We start from the raw sequence: 18,030 nt of genomic DNA on the forward strand, positions 1-18,030 counted from the left end.
CTGTGATTCCACGCTAGCTGGCGCCTGTGGCCAATGAGCTGTTTGAGTAATGGTTTGCTATCTACCCAGAATGTAGGCTCTCACAGATACTGTCTGGTTCCATCTTCTCGCCACGGCTGAGCACAGTATCTCACTAAAGCATGGATTTATTCCACTGGGATGGTAGCTGGTTTCTCCGGTAACAGTGAACTCGGTGATTCTTTAAGCAGGGAAGGCCAAACTCATGTCATGGGGTATGCACGGGATTAATAGCTCTTGTCAATCTCAATCGAAAGAGGGTTGTACTTGACCTAACAGGTATCTTGCTGTAAAAAACTGTCAATTGTAACTGTTCTTTCCTACTGATGCCTGAAGCTTTGTTGTAAGTACAAGATGGTGTTTTTCACTGGTTCAAAGCACCATGTACCCCAACCCAGACACTGCGACCCCTGCCACCGCCATATTCTCCCATTCTCAGCGTTTCTCTTTATTTTTCCGCAACTTGCGTCACCGTTGCTCTTCTGAATTGCTTCATGGTGAACAGTATCGCTGATGTTTGGCTGCTTGTAAAACTTTTCTTCAAGGAACTTGGTCTAAGAAGCACGTACATTTCCCACAACACCTAAGCTGTCAAGAAGGCGGCAACCCTGCTCTGATTGGTAATCCTGTAATCTGGTTTTTCTTGGGGAATTTTGTAATTTCAGTGAAATAGTGTCAGCCCTTTTTTCCCCCCTCACATATTCCACTGGAGTGGGATCCAGCTTCGTTATCAGACTAGAGTGAATCATGCTTGTTCTGGAAACTAGCCATGAATCAATACAACACTGACCTTTTTTTTTTTTTTTTTTGATAACTGGCTTTCAAATGCAGCCATCTCCAAAGAAAGTTTGTCTTCTCTTTTAGAGGGAGATTTAGAAAGAGCCTTTTTAAAAATAAATGAAAACCTGCATCTGTAATGTATTTTCTACATGTGCCTTTGAAGCACATTGTGGGTACATAGAGATACAGTCTCCTATATTTTAGAACCAAATAACAGAAGATAAGTAATGATGGAAGAATGACATTTAGAAGCTTGCCAAATGTGTAACTCTGGGGGAAATACTGAGGAACCTGCATGGATACTTTTTTAATCATTGTACTCTCTAAATTTTGGAAAGAGGACTTGAGAAAGCCATCAACGGTCTTGTTTTCATCAGGATTCTCGATCTCAGATATTTTTGTATTTCACAAATCTGTGGATGATTGTTTTTAAAGGCAGGTTTTCTGATTCACTCCTTAACAGGAAAAATAACACTTATCTAATTAAAAGCAAGGATTCCCAATTTATTGGTTAATTTAAAACAGGGCAGGTACAACTAGGTGTTCGAAATGCCATTTTTTAATGACTTGAAAAACAGAAAATTCTCTTTTCCCAGGCTTATGTGAGTTGACTCTTAAGCCTTTAATAGAGTCGGAGGAAGAGATGGTTATCCAGTGGCTTGTGCCTAGTCCCAGAAGGGGAAGGAGGGTGCGAGTCTGGCTCGTTGATCATAAACTATGTTCCTGCTGTTCATGTGCCTCTGCCGGAGAGTTGGTGGAGAAATGCCCTGGTGTGGGTGAGGCTGCAAACCCAGCTTCCCTGTGTGCAGCCAGAGAGAAGAATTATGAATGTATTTTACATTAAAGTGATAAGCCATTTTCCAGGCTGGATGATAAACTGGAATCCAAAAATATTGCAGTGCTAATTTGAAGTTCCATAATTGTCTGTGCCATGAGAATGTGTACATGTAAAAGGGTTTTTAAAAGCAATTACCAGAAATGCCTCCCTCAAGAGTAACATTGGTGAAGGTGTGTTTAGTCCTTGGGAGTGACATAAATTCATCCCACTGGATACAGCTGAAGGGTAGGGAGGGAGGGTGTCAGGAAGTAATTTGGTACAGGTAAGGGACCTGAAGGTTATAAACCAGAAATAGAACTGAATGCTAAAAACATGCAGGGCGATTTCTAAAAATAGGGGGAAATTTTTTTATTTTATTTTATTTTTAAGAATCAAAAGCTTCCAGATTTTCAAGATATAACTGATCTTTTTCTAATCTCTTATACTTCTTTCCACCCATTGCCTTAATAACCAGGTGCTTTTCTTAGATGACACCCCCCCCCCCCAAGTTATTTACCTAGAGCCCCTTGCTGAAAGAAGTTCCTTTGTGTCAGTGAAGGAGATGTACAACACTGTGTCAAGGAGGAAAAATATACAATTCCTGGGCATTAATATGTTCAAGGAGTAGCAGTGAATGCCAGTGGCCATTTCTTCTCAGCGTGCAGGGCTGTGCCTTCAAGGCAGGTAACAGACTGTGTGACTAGAGCAGGCTTTATGAAGCTGCAGAAATCTGGCAGACTCATTTTATCTAACACCCCCATGTTTGCTTCCTTTATTTATTTATTTGTTTATTTTTTGTAAAATGGACTACTTCAGTGAAAATTGGTTACGTCTAGCTCTGATAACCGTGACCTCAGACATTGACGTTTGGGTCACAGGTCCTCACACTGGAGCAAGGGCAGGCCCCTTGTGGACATCAGTTTGTACAGACCCTTGCCACACACTGGCTCATAGCCGAAAGAGAATTTTAATTACTCATCAAGCTGCCAAATTCTACTAATGACTCCCATCTGCATATTCCACTGGCTGCTGAATGGTAAATTACCTGCTTGTGTTTGCAACCCTGTCATCCTTGAACTTGCAAAGCCTTGAGGAGTTTCTCTTGCAAGGGGAGGAAAGAGGCTATTCTCCACGGATGCGGCTCACAGTGGTAAAATCCAGCGTCAGAGTTTTGGATCCTTCCCCTCCTTAGCATTGCTGATAGATTTCTAGAGCAGGCTGCTTGGTATTTATTGATTTATTGGTCTTAATGTCACCGCCTTGGCTTTCTCGGGCCCCATGATCAGGCACGAAGCCAGCTGAAGTAACCTCTCTGGAAATAGACTTTGTCTACTGTAGTTTGGTCCTCCCCCAGAGTTGTATATTGCACGTGTAATGTTGGTGATGCACACACATCTTTAGGCCACCTGATAAGTGAAAACGTAGCTGGACCCAGAACTCTAGGACTCTCGAACTCCCCGACTCTACCTAGGAGCACAGTTGCCATCGGGCTCACTCTCAGTGCCCCACTTTCTGATTCCTGTCTCCAGTGTGGTCCAGTGGGGAGCCTTCTAGATGGCTATCTTCTCTGCCACGTGTCCTGCCTTCTTGGCAGCGTGGCACCTCTCCAAGAGCCCTCGTCTGTTAGATCGTCCTTCCGGCCCACGGGGTCTACCAAACCGAAGCGTCCCTGGGGGAATTCACAAGGGCGGCAACAGCAGCTTTCGGCGTTGGAGGGTGGACGTGGCTGCACTCGAGAGTGTTCACCCTCTTTCTCTCCCTCGCGATGTGGCAGCTGGTTTTTGATCTGCTGCTGGATGTGGTCCAAGGCTTCCTTGGTACTATCTCCCCACCCACACTCCTCGTCCACGCTAGCCTTCTAACTGCTTTTTGTTCTTGGCTCCAACTCTTTCAATGATGAGGCAAGTGCTTTTTCTGTCCGCGTCACCACAGATTCAAGGCCCAGCATGGTCTCACTTAAACTGCCTCACCTGGTCTCACTCACTGTGAGAACTGAAGGTAAGCCCCCACATTGTGCCAGATGTGAACAAATAAAAAGTGACTCTCCAGCAGCAACTCACAAATGCATGAAATGTTTCGATCTCCAGACAGACTGCCAGAATTTCTCTTTTTCTAACTCCTCTTTGTAGTGATAACATTTTTCTTTTTGTGATTCTTTTTTTTTTTCCCTTAAGAGAATAGCATAGTACCTTGAGTCAATTGCAGTTATGATTGTTGTCACTATTTCTATTTGACAAGTTGAAATTCTCTCGAAATTATTGTATTCAGATGTACACTAGTGTCAATAAAATTGACATTTGTGAAGCAATTTCTGGCCTTTTTCTCCGGGTTTTCCTGGGTCTGGTGGTGTGAGAGGGGCGATTGGGTCTTTGTCTAACATCAGGACTTTGTTATAATGATGTTTATGAAAATGCAAGGCATTGAAATGGAGGGTTTTTTTTTTTTTAATGCAAACTTCTGGAATCTAACTTTTCCTGACATTTTCTGATCTTGTTCTTCAAGGGTGATTGTACTGACCAATAGTCAGTGGGCAGGACGTCTGCTTTCTGTTGTTTTTGTGGGCGTGGTGGCTTTCTCCCCGTATGTAGGTGACACGGCTAGCTGGGAGACCTGAGACTGGGTGGGGCCTGGTGGGGGTTTCTGCATGGTTCATTCGTACTGGGGTCATGTTCACGACCCAACTCCAGCAGCTCCATTAAAGGTGGACCTATCTTGTAATGTCCAAGCAAATATGAATGAATCCAGAGAGACAGGATAGAGGTGAAAAAACTGGGGGGATTCCTAGAAAATTGGCCTTCACCTCTCTCCCCGAGCTTCTTGATCCTGGGCTGAGTAGCCACAACCATGAAACTGGATATTGGAAAATAGAGAAAGCATTCACGTAGTTTTTCTCGATGATGGTAACTGACAGGGCTACAGGCTACTTAAAGTATGTTCATCCTAATCCTAGTTTCTATGAGTCTGCATGAGAATTATAGATCTGTTAGGCCGAAACATTTGAGTTTAGAAGTAGATTTTGAAATATCCCACTTAGTTTCAATAGGTTGAGGTATTGGTATTTGCAAAATGCTGTTGGCAAAGAGTTTTCATGTGCATGTCATCTCATTTGGTTGACTCATAATGGGTAATTTTATATTTTCCTACGATCTGGTATCGTTTTCAGAGGAATAACTAATTACCTGTCATTTTTGACTCAAAAGGGGGAATTGTGATAATGTGATAACCTCCAGCTTTGCATTTTTAAATGATCACCTTTGCTATAATTGTGATACTAGTGTTTCTGTCCCAAACAGTGAGAGAGACATGGAGTGCCATCACCAGGTATAACCAGCTTGCTTCTGTTCTTCGTAGAATGGGGAGGTAGCTGCTTTCCCTTTCTTTAGCTGTGACCCATTGTTCCAAGACGTAGTCTGTCCTGGGTGTCCCAAGTCCTTTAGTCTTCTATTAGAATAGCGCTATTTTCTAGTCTTTTTCCACATCTCCTTGTGATAGACCCTGTGTCTTTCTCGAGTAATTCTTAAGACATTAAGGAAGTAGTTGGGAGATGAAGATACTATTTGCAGATACACAGTGCTTTTTAAACTATTGTAATTATGCTCTACGCAGAGTTCTCCAGCTTATCATTAATGACATAACTGTGGTTCCACTGAATGGTATCTTAAGGGTGAGGGCTGCTGCAACTTAGGGAAAAAACAACTAGAAAGTCATGGAGGGCATTTTAAGCGTGCCATATAGTAATATAGTAGACTAAGCTTCTAAAGGTTTGAAAAGGTGAAAATTGTTAAGTGGAGACTGGGTCCCAGAAGAAATTACTTTTTTTTTTTTTTTAATACTTCTCATCCCCAAACAGGCTCCCTGACTGGCAGCCCTCACCTTTCAGAGCTGTCCATCAACTCACAGGGAGGAACAGCGCCCACCAATGCCATCCTGTCGCCCAACCTGAGCCCTGACACCAAGCAGGCCTCCCCCTTGGTCAGTCCCCTGCTGAATGACCAGTCAGGCCCGCGGGCTGAGGACGAGGATGATGGCCGGAGAAAGGTATGAGGACTGGCAGGCACTCACCTGTTGATTTTTTTTTTTTTTTAATTCCAGTAATTTGCTCAGTGGTAAAGAATCCACCTGCTAATGCAAGGGACATGAGTTTGATCCCTGGTATGGGACGATCCCCTGGAGAAGGAAATAGCAACCCACCCTAGTATACTTGGCCTGGGAACTCCCATGGACAGAGGAGCCCGACGGACTACAGTCCATGGAGTCGCAGAGTCAGACACGACTTCATGACAGAACAAGAGCGATAAAGTAAAATCATGCAGTGTCTGTGCCTTTGTGACTGGCTTATTTCCTTGAGCATAACATCGAGGTTTATGCATGTGGTAGCCTGCATCAGAATTTCCTTCTTTTTTAAGGCTGGCTGGTCTTCCACGGCCTGGAGGTACCACATTTTGTGTATCCATCCACCCACTGATGGACAGTTGAGTTGTTTCCTCCATCTGGCTATTTTGCCTAATGTTCTGGGAACACTGGTGCGCAAGTGTCTGGTCTCATCTCTGCTTCATGTGTATCCCCAGAGGTGGAATGGGGTGGACTCCTGTAGGAAGCAAGCGGGACGGGCAACAACAGGGGATTGTTTCCTTTTACTGATGTTTACTGTTTAAAGAGAAGCAAAACCAATGGTAGACCTCGCTAAGGCAGTGCCACCTGCCCACCTAACAGAGGGACCCTGCCTGCTGCCACCCTGGCCCTTTAGATCAGCCACTTTCATGTTCCCAGGAACAACGTAACTTCCGCTTCCTAAAAACCAGTACCACCAGCCCACGATGCCCAGGACAAAGGCTGCCCTGGTTCTTTTTCATTCATTTCCTTGAAGGCTGCATCACTCTGATACTATCCTAATTAATTAGATTTTCAGGCGCCCAGTTTTGAATGAACAGTCTTCAGTGGTAACTGACACACTCACTTGGGTTCTTTCACTGCCAGTAGGATTTACTTGGAAGGAAACATTCCTAGACAATTTTCTCATCATAGAAACTCATTCTTTATTCTAGTTCCTCTCACACGAAAAGGAGAATAAGAGTTTCTTTAGCCTTGATGCCAACCAACCAAAGATCGTAAGTTAGCAATGCGTCACTTTAGTTAGGACTTTCTTATAACTAGGACTCTTTTAGAAACTGAGGCTCAAATTATTGTATCTTTTTTTCTTTTTATGAATTTTGCAGAGATTCCCAACTGACAAAGCATACTTCATTGCTAAAGAAGTCTCCACCACTGAGAGAACATATCTGAAGGATCTTGAAGTCATCACTTCGGTATGTGTAGCATTTCCCCTAAAGCATTAAATTACATAATTTATCTTGACTAATACTCAGCTTTAGGAGACAAGCTGGATCTAATTAAATATCGGGTTCTCCAACTCCAGTTAAAAGGGTTTTAGTCCTGAGTTGTACAAATTAGGCAGTAATGGTATGTTTAATTTGGAATATGCCTTAAAAAGGTTTTATAATTGTGATTTTTAAGTGCAAAGGAAGGAAATTTCCAAAGTGGAGAAATTTAATATTAAACGTTTCACTGCTTGTACTGATGCAGAACTTTGTGTGTTTTGCCTCATATTTTTCTTGAGAGAGACCTCAGAGGTGCATGGGAAACCTTGTTTTATCTCTGATAATAAATTGAGCCATGTCAGCAAAATCTGCCTCAAAGACTGCCTTTTATCATTTTAATCCATCTTGTTCAGTCTTAGAAACAAATTCAAAGCGTGCTGGTAGATGTCTTTATGGCCCTGGGTTCTGGAAAGGAGCTAGCCAACTGCAGGTCAGTTGGAATGGTCTGGTGTCTGCCTCTAGAGCAGGCGCTCAGCGGTCCTCGTGGGGCCCAGCCCAGCCTCAGCTCAGTGAGATGAGTGGTGTGTGTGCTGGCAGAGGCATCACCTCTTTGGTTCAGCCACCTTTCTGCTCAGCGTTTCAACAAAGGAACAGTGATAGAAGTTTCTTTAGGACTGAACTGAAGGCGTCTGGGGGCATAAATCAGGGGTGACCCAGGGAGTTGGCCGTATGGAAGTTTTGATTTGAGTAGCTGCTCACTTCAGAGATGTGTCCTGGCTTCAACAGTGCTTGGTAACAAATTTCAGGAAGCGGTAATGCAGAGATGGTCCTTCTTACTCCATCTAATGAAAGGAGGGAAAACAGAAAAGCCTCAAAGCTCTTGATGCTCTTGAAATCCTACGGATGTGGCAGGAGAGCCCTTATGTCTCTGAGCGTGGTGGGCTGTACCTCCGAAGAGCTGCAGACCTTGGTTCTTCACCTCTACGCCTCTAAATGCGCCCTCTTTTTTATTCCCAGTGGTTTCAGAGCACAGTGAGCAAAGAGGACTCCATGCCCGAAAGCTTGAAAAGTCTCATATTCCCGAATTTTGAACCTTTGCACAAATTTCATACGAATTTTCTCAAGGAAATTGAGCAACGACTCGCCCTGTGGTGAGTACAATTCCCGGTGACCATTCTGCCTCATGCCTACCACCTTCCTCTTTCTTTCTCTATTTCTCATTTTATTTTTATGTTGTTCCTTATAAGCGGTAGCTATGAGCAAAGATAAAGCAAGAAGCTGGCTTCAGACAAGACAAGCCTACAGTGATTTCCCAGTAAATCTATATGTGTTAGATCTCACCCCCAATTTTTCCCCCCTTTGGCTTACAATTCTTCAAAATGCATGTTTTCTGACGATAATGAAATGAATCCCACAAATATAGTCATGTCTTCAGGAAGGTTGAAGACGATTATAAAGAGTAGAGGCGGAAGAGGAACTTTCAGGGTGCTGGTAATATTTTACTGGTGCTTGCTTTATAGTCATTTAAGTATCATCCGTCTCATGCTGTTCTTAGTATTGTATTTCACAGTGTTTATAGAGTGCTTTGAAAAATAGACCCCATAGGGACTTCCCTGGCAGTCTTTTAGTTAAGACTCCACACTTCTACTGCAGGGGGCAAGAGTCTGATCCTAGCTGGGGAACTAAGATCCCACCTGCTGAGTGGTATGGCCAAAAATAACAGAACCCCGTACCCCCCCACATGCATACATTTTTACCTTGATTTCCACTACTAAGAATTTAACTTAAGGTTGCATTCTAATATGTGAAATGACAAATGGCAATGATATCCATGACAGAATTAAAAGATTGGAACTGACCTAAATACTCAGGCAGAGCAGGCTGGATAAAAATATTGTCTGTTTTATTCAATACCATATAAAATATTAATCTCTGGATGCAGAACATCAGGAGATATCATCTGTACTGTAGAATGCAAAAGTCCCTTGGCCCAAAATGGAAACTTCTGCAGAAAATTCTTACAGGTTTTTGTTTTTTTTTAAGACATGTATAGACACATGAGGAATTGACTAGTAAACATGCATTTGAAAAATGCCAGGAGATAATAGCAGAAGCTTTCTATCCACTGCATACTGTGTCCATCCTCACTACAGGTGAGAGTTTGGTTCAAGGTGTTCTCAGGGGTGTTTTAGTGACTGTAGGGCCTGCCAGAAACCTAGATGAGGTGGTCCCACCCTGGGAGATTCCAAGCGGGGCATTCAGGCACTGGGTAACAGGCTCACAGAGCTACTGTGCTGTGAAGCAAATGTGCTCAGGTTTCCAACTTTGTATGTTTTTTATACCTGGAGAGAATTCAGTGCAGCTTTCTTTGCTGTGATAGAAGGAAGTGGGAGGCTTTACTCACATGCCCCAGGCAGGAGAGCTCAGCTTGGACTGAGGAAGAACAGGTATAAAAATCAGCTCCACTGGAGATGACGGAAGACTGAAAATGCCAGTTTAGACTCTTACTCTAGATTGGTGCTATGAATATAAGAGAAATACCACTTTTAGAAATTTAAAAAAAAATGCTCGGTAACATCTAACTCTGTGTTCCCAAAATTGACTGGGAAGCTTTCATGTTCTGCCATGTTGCCTCCTCAAGTCATGCAAAGCTGAGTGATGCTTTGGTAGTGGAGCGGAAGACATTCTTGCTCTGGAGAAACCATTCCAGCAGTTCATTTTCTGGCCAGTGAGATGCCTGTTCATACAGTCTTCCCATAAGCTCAGAGCATCTTGAGATGGGTCATACTGCAATTTGGTCCACATAGCAGTTGATTCAAATAAGATTGGGGAGGTCACACACAGGAGGTGTCTTCAGTCGGCAGTCGCCCGGCAGCCCAGTGTGGCGGCTTCAGCTCACTCACTGTCGCTGGCAGAACAGTAGTTGCCTCCGTTCTTGTCCCCTCAAGGGAAAGAATTCAGACAAGAGGCATAGAGCAGTTTTCAGCAGCAAGACTTTTACTAAGCAAAGTGAAAGTACACTCCTGAGAAAGAGGGTGAGCTGTCTGGAAACCAGAAGCAGTTCCACAGTGGGGGTGTGTATATGCAGTCAGTCATGTCTGACTCTTGGCGACCCCATGGACTGCAGCCCGCCAGGCTCCTCTGTCCATGGGAATTCCTAGGCAAGAATGCTGGAGTGGGTTGCCATGCCCTCCTCCAGGGAATCTTCCCTACCTAGGGATGGAACCCACGTCTTCTGCACTGGCAGGCAGATTCTTTACCACTGCACCTCCTGAGAAGCCCACGATGGGGGTAGGGTTGGGTTTTTAGCTTAGTGGTCCCGCGTCATTTGACTAACAAGTTGATTGACGGCCTTGGGTTATATAACTTGCCCCTTAGTGTGCAGGCACCAACCCATAAGCACCCAAGCGAAATCGGGGGTGGGAGAGGGGAGGGAGCAAAAACTGTAATGCTCACTTATTTTAATGACAGTGTCATGAACCCTGGGTTGCTGAGTCACTTCTTGGGTCTTGATGTGCCCTGTAGCAACCTGTTCCGGTGCTTTTCTCTCGCTTGGTCCTGACTAGGCTGGAAACTTGTAGGGTGGTCCTTGACCACAAGAGGGAGGATCTGTGGGCATGTCCTGATTCCCAGGGTCCAGAGTGAGGAGGGAAGGATGACCCCGTCCGGGATGGAGGGGCAGGGATCTTCTCACTTGTAACTACTGACACTTCTCACTCCTGCCACCAGAGAACTTTGCTGAGCTCTATGAAACACATTTCATTTTAGAAGGACTGCCACGCTCTTGGATTTATCCATGATCATAAATCTTTAGCCTTTATCTGTGAAAGAGTGTCCAGCTGCTTTAAAAAGCACCTGCTCTCATTTATTTCTGCAGAGAATTTTCAGTAGTGTGTCTTTCAAAGGTCTATAATTTTATTCATGTTTTCCATGAGGATGCCAGAAGCGTGTTAAAGACTCAAGGCTAGTGAGAGAGCACGCAGAGTCAATATGCATCTCCATCAACTTGACCTTCAGTAGCTTTGCAACAATGGACCCACAGCATACTGATGACGTTTATCGGGAGTCAGTGTCCAAGTGTGCCATTAAGTTCAGCTAATCAGTTCCTCAAGCGCATGATGAAAATGACCTGGCTCGGCAGGGATTCACGGCAGAAGGCTGAGTGTGAATGAGTTAAGTGTGAGCCAATAGAATGAGAGAGAGAGAGAGAGAGAGAGAGAGAGAGAGAGAGAGAGAGAGAGATCAATGTCTGTTCTATCTCTGGCTCTCAACACTGGCTGCTCATTAAAATCACCTGGAGCTTTTAAGAAAAAGTATCTTGATAACCAGGCAGAACACCAGATAGTCATATCAGAATCCCTGAGAGGTAGAAATGTAAGCATCAGTAGTTCCTAAAGCTTCCTAGGTAATTATTCCAATGTCCAGCCAAGGTCGTGAACCTCTTCCATAGACTGTGCCTCATTAGAAGGAGACCAAGGATTGCCCCTCGGAACTTCAAGGCTCAGAGCTCCCTCAAAACACTGTACCTAGTTCTGAGTGTCATGTTTGAAATGGGCTAATAGAATGCATTTCATTGAAAAAAAAATGTTGGAAGTATGGGCATTTGGCCTCAAAGAGAAGATTTTGGAAAAGAAGATGGCTCTTTTCAGGCTGGTTGTATGAAAGAGGGTGTCAGCATCATCTTAGTTGTACCAGAGGACAAAATTTAAACAAAAGAGTGAGTTTCCGAAGAGGCACCTTGTATCTGAGCATAGAAAAGGGTTTCACAGCAAGTGCAGCTTAGCGATGACAGGCTGCCTTCCAAGGCAGTTGGCTCCTCTGCCTCGGGGTTTCTTGAGCTGAGGTTGCCCATTTCCAGAAGCTACTTATCTATTGGACAAAACCCGAAACCTGGCAGGGCATTAGGGTCACCTGGGGTTGGTGGGCCAGTGGAGTTTTGAAAACCTATAAATTGCTGTGTTGTACCCAGCCCTCCTTTATCAGAACGTTGGGGTGAGATCCAGAAATTTGGACTTTTTCAGTGCTTCTTGAGATGGCTGTGATGAATGATTTTTCTGGAACAACTCGTGCAATGTCTGAGAAGCCAGTGACCCTATGATTCTTTGGTTTGCATTTTACTTATAACTCTTTCTTCTATAAGCAATGAATGAATACATGGGTGAGTGAGCAAGTGCCAGGCTTCGTCTGCTGGAGACTTGTAGTCTCAGGCTGAATGGGCCGTGTCCAACAAAGGCATCACTGGCTAGTTCTGTCTTGGAGGACATGTGGGCCATTAATGCCCGCACAGAAGAAGCAGGCCATGAGCGAATATGTTCAATGAGAAGAAGGGATCACATAAAGTTTATTAAGAAAGGAGGTTGCTCTGGGTGATTGACAGATCGTGTGTGTGTGTGTTGATATTCTGAGATGGGAAACACAGACTGGCCTACGTGGAGTGGGCTGGCAGTGTCTACATCCCTCATCACACCAACACCTGAGGTCCACGTCCAGCAGTCTACAGCCTCATTTCCTCACCTATAAGATGAGATGTGGCCTCCACCTCACCAGGATGTTACACCAACTAAATGAGACAGTGTCTGTAAAAGGCTTGGCGTCCTGTCCCCCACAGAGGAAGGGGGAAAGGCTGACCATTTTTTAATAGAAACTTCTCCTATAAATTGAAATCTTAGATTTGGGAAAAAGTTGCCATGAGGATAGTTTCTGCGCACTCCTTTTCCAGACCCTCCCCTTGATGTCAGCTTCTTACATCACTGGGCACATTCCTCAAACCTAAGAAACCAGTGTCTGTGGTTCTGTTAAAAAGCAAAATCTGAGCAAGTAAAATTGAAAGGTCTAATTGGCACTATTGAATGATTCATGAATGGGCAGTGTCCCAGGTGGCAAGGAGGGAGGCGCTCCAGAAATGGAAAGGCTTCCCTGGTGACTCAAACAGTAAAGAATCTGCCTGCCAGTACAGGAGACCTGGGTTCCATCCCTGGATCGGGAAGATGCCCTGAAGGGGGCGTATTCTTGCCTGGGGACTTCCATGGACAGAGAGCCTGGCAGGCTATAGTCCATGGGGTCACAAAAAGTTGGGCACGACTTTAGTTAACTAGTGTTAGAAAACTAACACTTTTAACTTTATGAGCAAAACAAGGAATAAACCACATTATTTCAGATGTAGGTACCCTACCTGGGAGACAGCAGGGGTGTGTGTGGCAGATGACCTCATCTTCCTTTGGGGATCAAGAGGGCCCATGTGACCTCATTGGTGCTGACCAATGGCTGACTGGTTAGGATGACCTTCCTGGGAGAGGTTGTGACTGGGTTGGTTAGGTACTAAGTCTTGGCTTTAGCCCAAGTGACTCCATTTGGGGCCTGTCCTTTCTCTTTTAACACTACATTATTAACTAAACTCCAGACTTTAACCAGTGATAGTATTTTTAATTATTGTTAATGGAAATCTAAAGTTTACCATGTACCTCAAGGTCCCCCAGATTTGGGGCTTAAATGTCACCGCCGCTGTGCTTTTCTTTGCTGCCCTAAGTTAGGCTGTCATTGGAGAAGGAAATGGCAACCCACTCCAGTGTCCTTGCCTAGAGAATCTCAGGGACAGGGGGACGGGGGAGCCTGGTGGGCTGCTGTCTCTGGGGTCGCACAGAGTCAGACACGACTGAAGCAACTTAGCAGCAGCAGCAGCATACTTCCATCAGCAGTGGGAAATTACAAGGCAGAAAAATTACCAGGACGTTTTCCTGTACGATTAGGCTGGAGCCTGGCTCAGCAAACACACCTGGTCCTGTCCAAACGGTGCATTCTCCCAAGTCAATGCTGGGAGAAGAGGCTGGACCGTTTCATTCAGGCCCAAGCCCAAGTTACCCCGTTTCTTCAAAAACAAGGAAACAGGTTCGGTGACTTCTGAAAACACTCATTGTGCTTTTACTTTTGAAAGTGAGGACATTTTACTCAGCTGTTCAAACGCATTCAGAGAAAGCCACTAAAGAGCTTTGACCTTTGGGCGGGAGCCCCAAATTCCAGCCCTAAAATGACTGGCAGGTGCTGGGCACAAACTGGCCAATCATTCCCCAGAGATGGATGCAGACCTGCCCCAGGTTCTGCCGGGGATGGAACTCGGCTGGTGGGGAACTAGGACCCAGGGAGGGGCATGCAAGGAGGCATGGGTAGGCTCTGGGCACACAGCTTCCAAGAAGGATCAGCTGGGTTCAAGAAAACAATGTGATTATACTTAATGCCACAGAACTGTACACTTGCAAAATGGTGGTAGAGATCAGGTTTTATAGTGAAAAAAGAAACTCTAAGTCACCCAGTCGTATCCAACTCCTTGCGACCCCGTGGACCATAGGCCCCCAGGCTCCTCTGTCCATGGCGTTTTTCAGGCAAGAATACTGGAGTGGGTTGCCATTTCCTCCTCCAGGGGATCTTTTGTTGTTGTTCAGCCACTAAGTTGTGTCTGACTCTTTGCTACTCCATGGACTGTGGCACGCCAGGCTACCTGTCCTTCACTGTCTCTTGGAGTTTGCTCCAACTCATGTCCCTTGAGTTGATGATGCCATCCAGCCATCTCATGCTCTGTTGCCCCCTTCTCCTCGTACCCTCCATCTTTCCCTGCATCAGAGTCTTTTCCAGGGAGTTGGCTTTTTGCATCAGGTGGCCAAGGTATTAGAGCTTCAGCATGCATCAGTCCTTCCAATGAATATTCAGGGTTGATTTCCTTTAGGATTGACTGGTTTGGTCTTGCAGTCCAAGGGACTCAAGAGTCTTCTCCAGCACCACAGTTCAAAAGCATCAGTTCTTCAGTGCTCAGCCTTCTTTATGGTCCAACTCTCACATCGGTACATGACTACTGGAAAAACTATGACTATTCAGACCTTTGTTGGCAAAGAGATGCCTCTTTGCCGACAGTCCTTATCTAGCCACAATTTTTTAAAAATAGAAGAAAACAAAATCATAGGGATTCCGATGCAGAAGAAGACAAGAGACTTCAAAACAGTGCTTTGCACACGAAGGTCACCATGCCTGTGGGGTCTCTGTGGGCGCTGCCAAGGGCTTTCCTGAATTAGCTCATTGGAACCTCACAGAGGCTGGCAGGTGAGCCTTATGTGACAGGTGTATTAGCTGATTGAACTGCCTCCATTCTGACCCAGTCAGCATTCGCAGCCAGGCCTTGAGACATTAAGTTGAATGTTAAGACCTCAGTTTGCAGCTAAAATGGTACCTAGGAGTACCATCTTACTCCCCGCAGAGCTTGGGGATTCAGAATGCAGCTGGCATGGGTGGGGCTTACCTGTCCAGGTGCATTTCCAGTTTCACTTCTCAGCAGCTTCCTCATTCTTGGAGGCGCTTGTCAACTCCCATTGTTATTTCCCTTGACTGCCCTACCGCTCTGTGAGGTCTGTGGGCTTTGTTTTAAACAGGTGGGAAAGTGAAAACAGGCCTTTTTTGTTTCTTAACCTTTCTTAAGTGACCCAGTGAGGGGTGTGGTGGGCGATGATCCCCGTTGGTCAGACACTTTTATCCCGAGGTGGAAACCTTTGGCGTTAATAAACTCCATGTCTTATCCGGCCTCTGCTTGAGGGTCATCAGGAGCCTGGTGACCGGGCAGCCGGTTGTCATGAGCTTGGTGTGCGCCGGCGGCTCCTGCAAGCAGGGCGGGAAGAGACACTGTTCATTTTCTGCGTTCTTGGCCACCACCCCCAAAGGTGGCTCGCTCACCCTCCAGCCAGGGCAGTTTCTCACAGCATCCTCTTGTGGTTGGTTGAGTCAGGAGCACACACGTGTACCACACACATGGACACACGCCCCCCTGCCCCCAAGAGTCCGCCTCCCCACACGTCATCTCTGGATCCCCGAGGATGGACCGGACCCCAGCCACCATCCTTCTGAGAGGTCGCCAGTGGCAAGTGGTTCCTGCCACACCATGAAGCGCTGGCTGACTGCCACGCAGGTCATTTATATGACATGAAAGCTTTGTTCCCCCTGAATTTGATGACTGTGGACTGTTTCCCACATCCACGTAAAGGAAAGGATCCAATTTCCATATTATTTTTGTTGTCACCCAAGATCAAAATATTTGTAAAGGTTGACTGCAGAGAAGCCCTGTAATTATTTCACGGGGGAATTATTCCTGCCTCACACACTTTGTTCATGGTTGGATTAATTCTTTCGTGCGCCAGCTCCTGTCGTCGCCATAGTGCGTTTACCACCAGCAATGACAACTTTGCTCGTTTAGAGTAAAATCAGCTGGGGTGCCTTGTCTCGTGGAATGAACGTTCTCATCTGATGAGGGATCCCACTGCCTCTCAGGCCTGACCTGCTCCTGCAGCTCCAGCCGTAATAAGTTTTTTGTCCTGAGCAGGAAGTTAGGGTGTCAACCCTGCATGTCAGAAATCCCCAAGTCACTCTCGAATCCAGCAGGGTCGATTAACCGCATTGATTTTCCACCTGTAAAACTGACTCTGCTCGGCTGAGTGAGCCATGACTCCTCCCTCCCTCCATCCTCCCCACCAACCTCCCTCTTTCCTTCTCTGAATTCCCGAGACGTTTACTAACCTTCCTGTGTCAGCCGCCCATCCTGGTTCACCTGGAATCTCAGCTCCTGATGCGCGAGCATCTGCCAAGACTGTGGTTTCCTCCAGGCGGACCTGCTCCTGGGTCTCAGAGTCTAGGGTGGAGCTCCAGGTGATGTGTGCCTGTTAGAACGAGTCTCATTGGGAAACTGCGTCACAACTCTTGTGAAGGCTCATTTTTACATAGGGCTTCCCTGATAACTCAGTTATCAGGAGAAATCTGCCTGCAACGCGGGAGACCCCGGGTCGATTCCTGGGTCATGAAGATCCCCTGGAGAAGGGATAGGCTACCCACTCCAGTGTTCTTGGGCTTCCCTTGTGGCTCAGCTGGTAAAGAATCCGCCTGCAGTGCCGGAGACCTGGGTTCGATCCCTGGGTTGGGAAGATCCCCTGGAGAAAGGAAAGGCTACCCACTCCAGTGTTCTGGCCTGGAGAATTCCGTGGACAGTCCATGGGGTCGCGAAGAGTTGGACATGACTGAGAGACTTTCACTTCACTTCATTTCACTTAAAATTCTTTCATGCTTCATCTTCCACAAAGATTTTGAGACAGTTAATACATAGAAAACAATACAAGAACAGGATAAGTGAAGACATCGAAAGTGCCCTGTCCCATATGGTAGCCACTAGCCACTTGGAGCAGTTTAAAATAACTTAAATTAAAAATTCAGTTTCTCAGTAACACGAGCCACATTTCAAGGGTTATTAGACCCAGTGGCTAGTGGCTGCGTTTAGGACAGCAGACGTAAAACACGTTTCTATCATCATAGAAAGTGCTTTTCCACAGCATCGGGAGGTGCAAACTATTGGGTATAAGATCGGCTACAGGAATATATTGTACTATTTGGGGAATGCAGCCAATATCTTGTAGTAACTGTAAGTGGGTTGTAGCCTTTAAAAATGGTATTAAAAAGAATGAATAGTATTCATTACACCAAACACAGGGCCCACCACACAATAGTTGCTCAAAATACTTAGGAAACAAACTCATGAAAATGTCTTGGTTTCCTCTGGGGTAAATCATAAAGATTATTTAGTTTGTTGTGTTTCAAAGGCTCAAAGCAGGGCGCCTGGCAAATGATGATAGACCATGCTTTTACACTTAGAAAATCTGTATTCACATGCAAAGTCTGCAACATGTTAATATTAAAAATAAAATACCATTAGTGCTTCCCACTAGGGAAGCTGTCCAGAGTCACTGAGGTTGTATTCAAAACGCAAGACTCAAGGACGGGCCATCCGAGCCCTCTGCTCCCTGCTTCAGGCACATCTGCTTCTCTTGTGTAAAAGCTTTTGTTTGAAAATAGTTTCACTGGTTTTTAAAAGAAGGCTGTGCAAAAAGGGTTTAAAATCATTACTTTCAAATTACACCAAGAAACTCACTGGAGACAAGGCCGTGTGATCTACCTGGAAAAAAAGCTTGGAAGAATACACGGTGGAAGGAACTTAGGGCAAGATATGGATCGTGGGTATACCGTGGGGGGGCAATGCATGTGCACTTTTTTATATAAATTAAAATTTCATCTTTGTTT

At 45.4% G+C, this 18,030-nt stretch overlaps 1 protein-coding gene across 5 annotated transcripts in view; it reads left to right on the plus strand.

The window, feature by feature from the left end:
* FARP1 (FERM, ARH/RhoGEF and pleckstrin domain protein 1) overlaps positions 1–18,030 on the plus strand; it is a 307,741-nt gene that overhangs the window by 263,423 nt on the left and 26,288 nt on the right. For all 5 annotated transcript variants that reach the window (XM_069601923.1, XM_069601925.1, XM_069601920.1 and 2 more), the window contains 3 exons: positions 5,466–5,653; positions 6,832–6,921; positions 7,951–8,084. In XM_069601923.1, coding sequence (XP_069458024.1) covers positions 5,466–5,653; positions 6,832–6,921; positions 7,951–8,084 — 412 coding nt within the window. The remainder of the gene's footprint in view (positions 1–5,465; positions 5,654–6,831; positions 6,922–7,950; positions 8,085–18,030) is intronic.

Source organism: Ovis canadensis, chromosome 10 (assembly GCF_042477335.2).
Source record: "Ovis canadensis isolate MfBH-ARS-UI-01 breed Bighorn chromosome 10, ARS-UI_OviCan_v2, whole genome shotgun sequence".
NCBI lineage: Eukaryota > Metazoa > Chordata > Mammalia > Artiodactyla > Bovidae > Ovis > Ovis canadensis.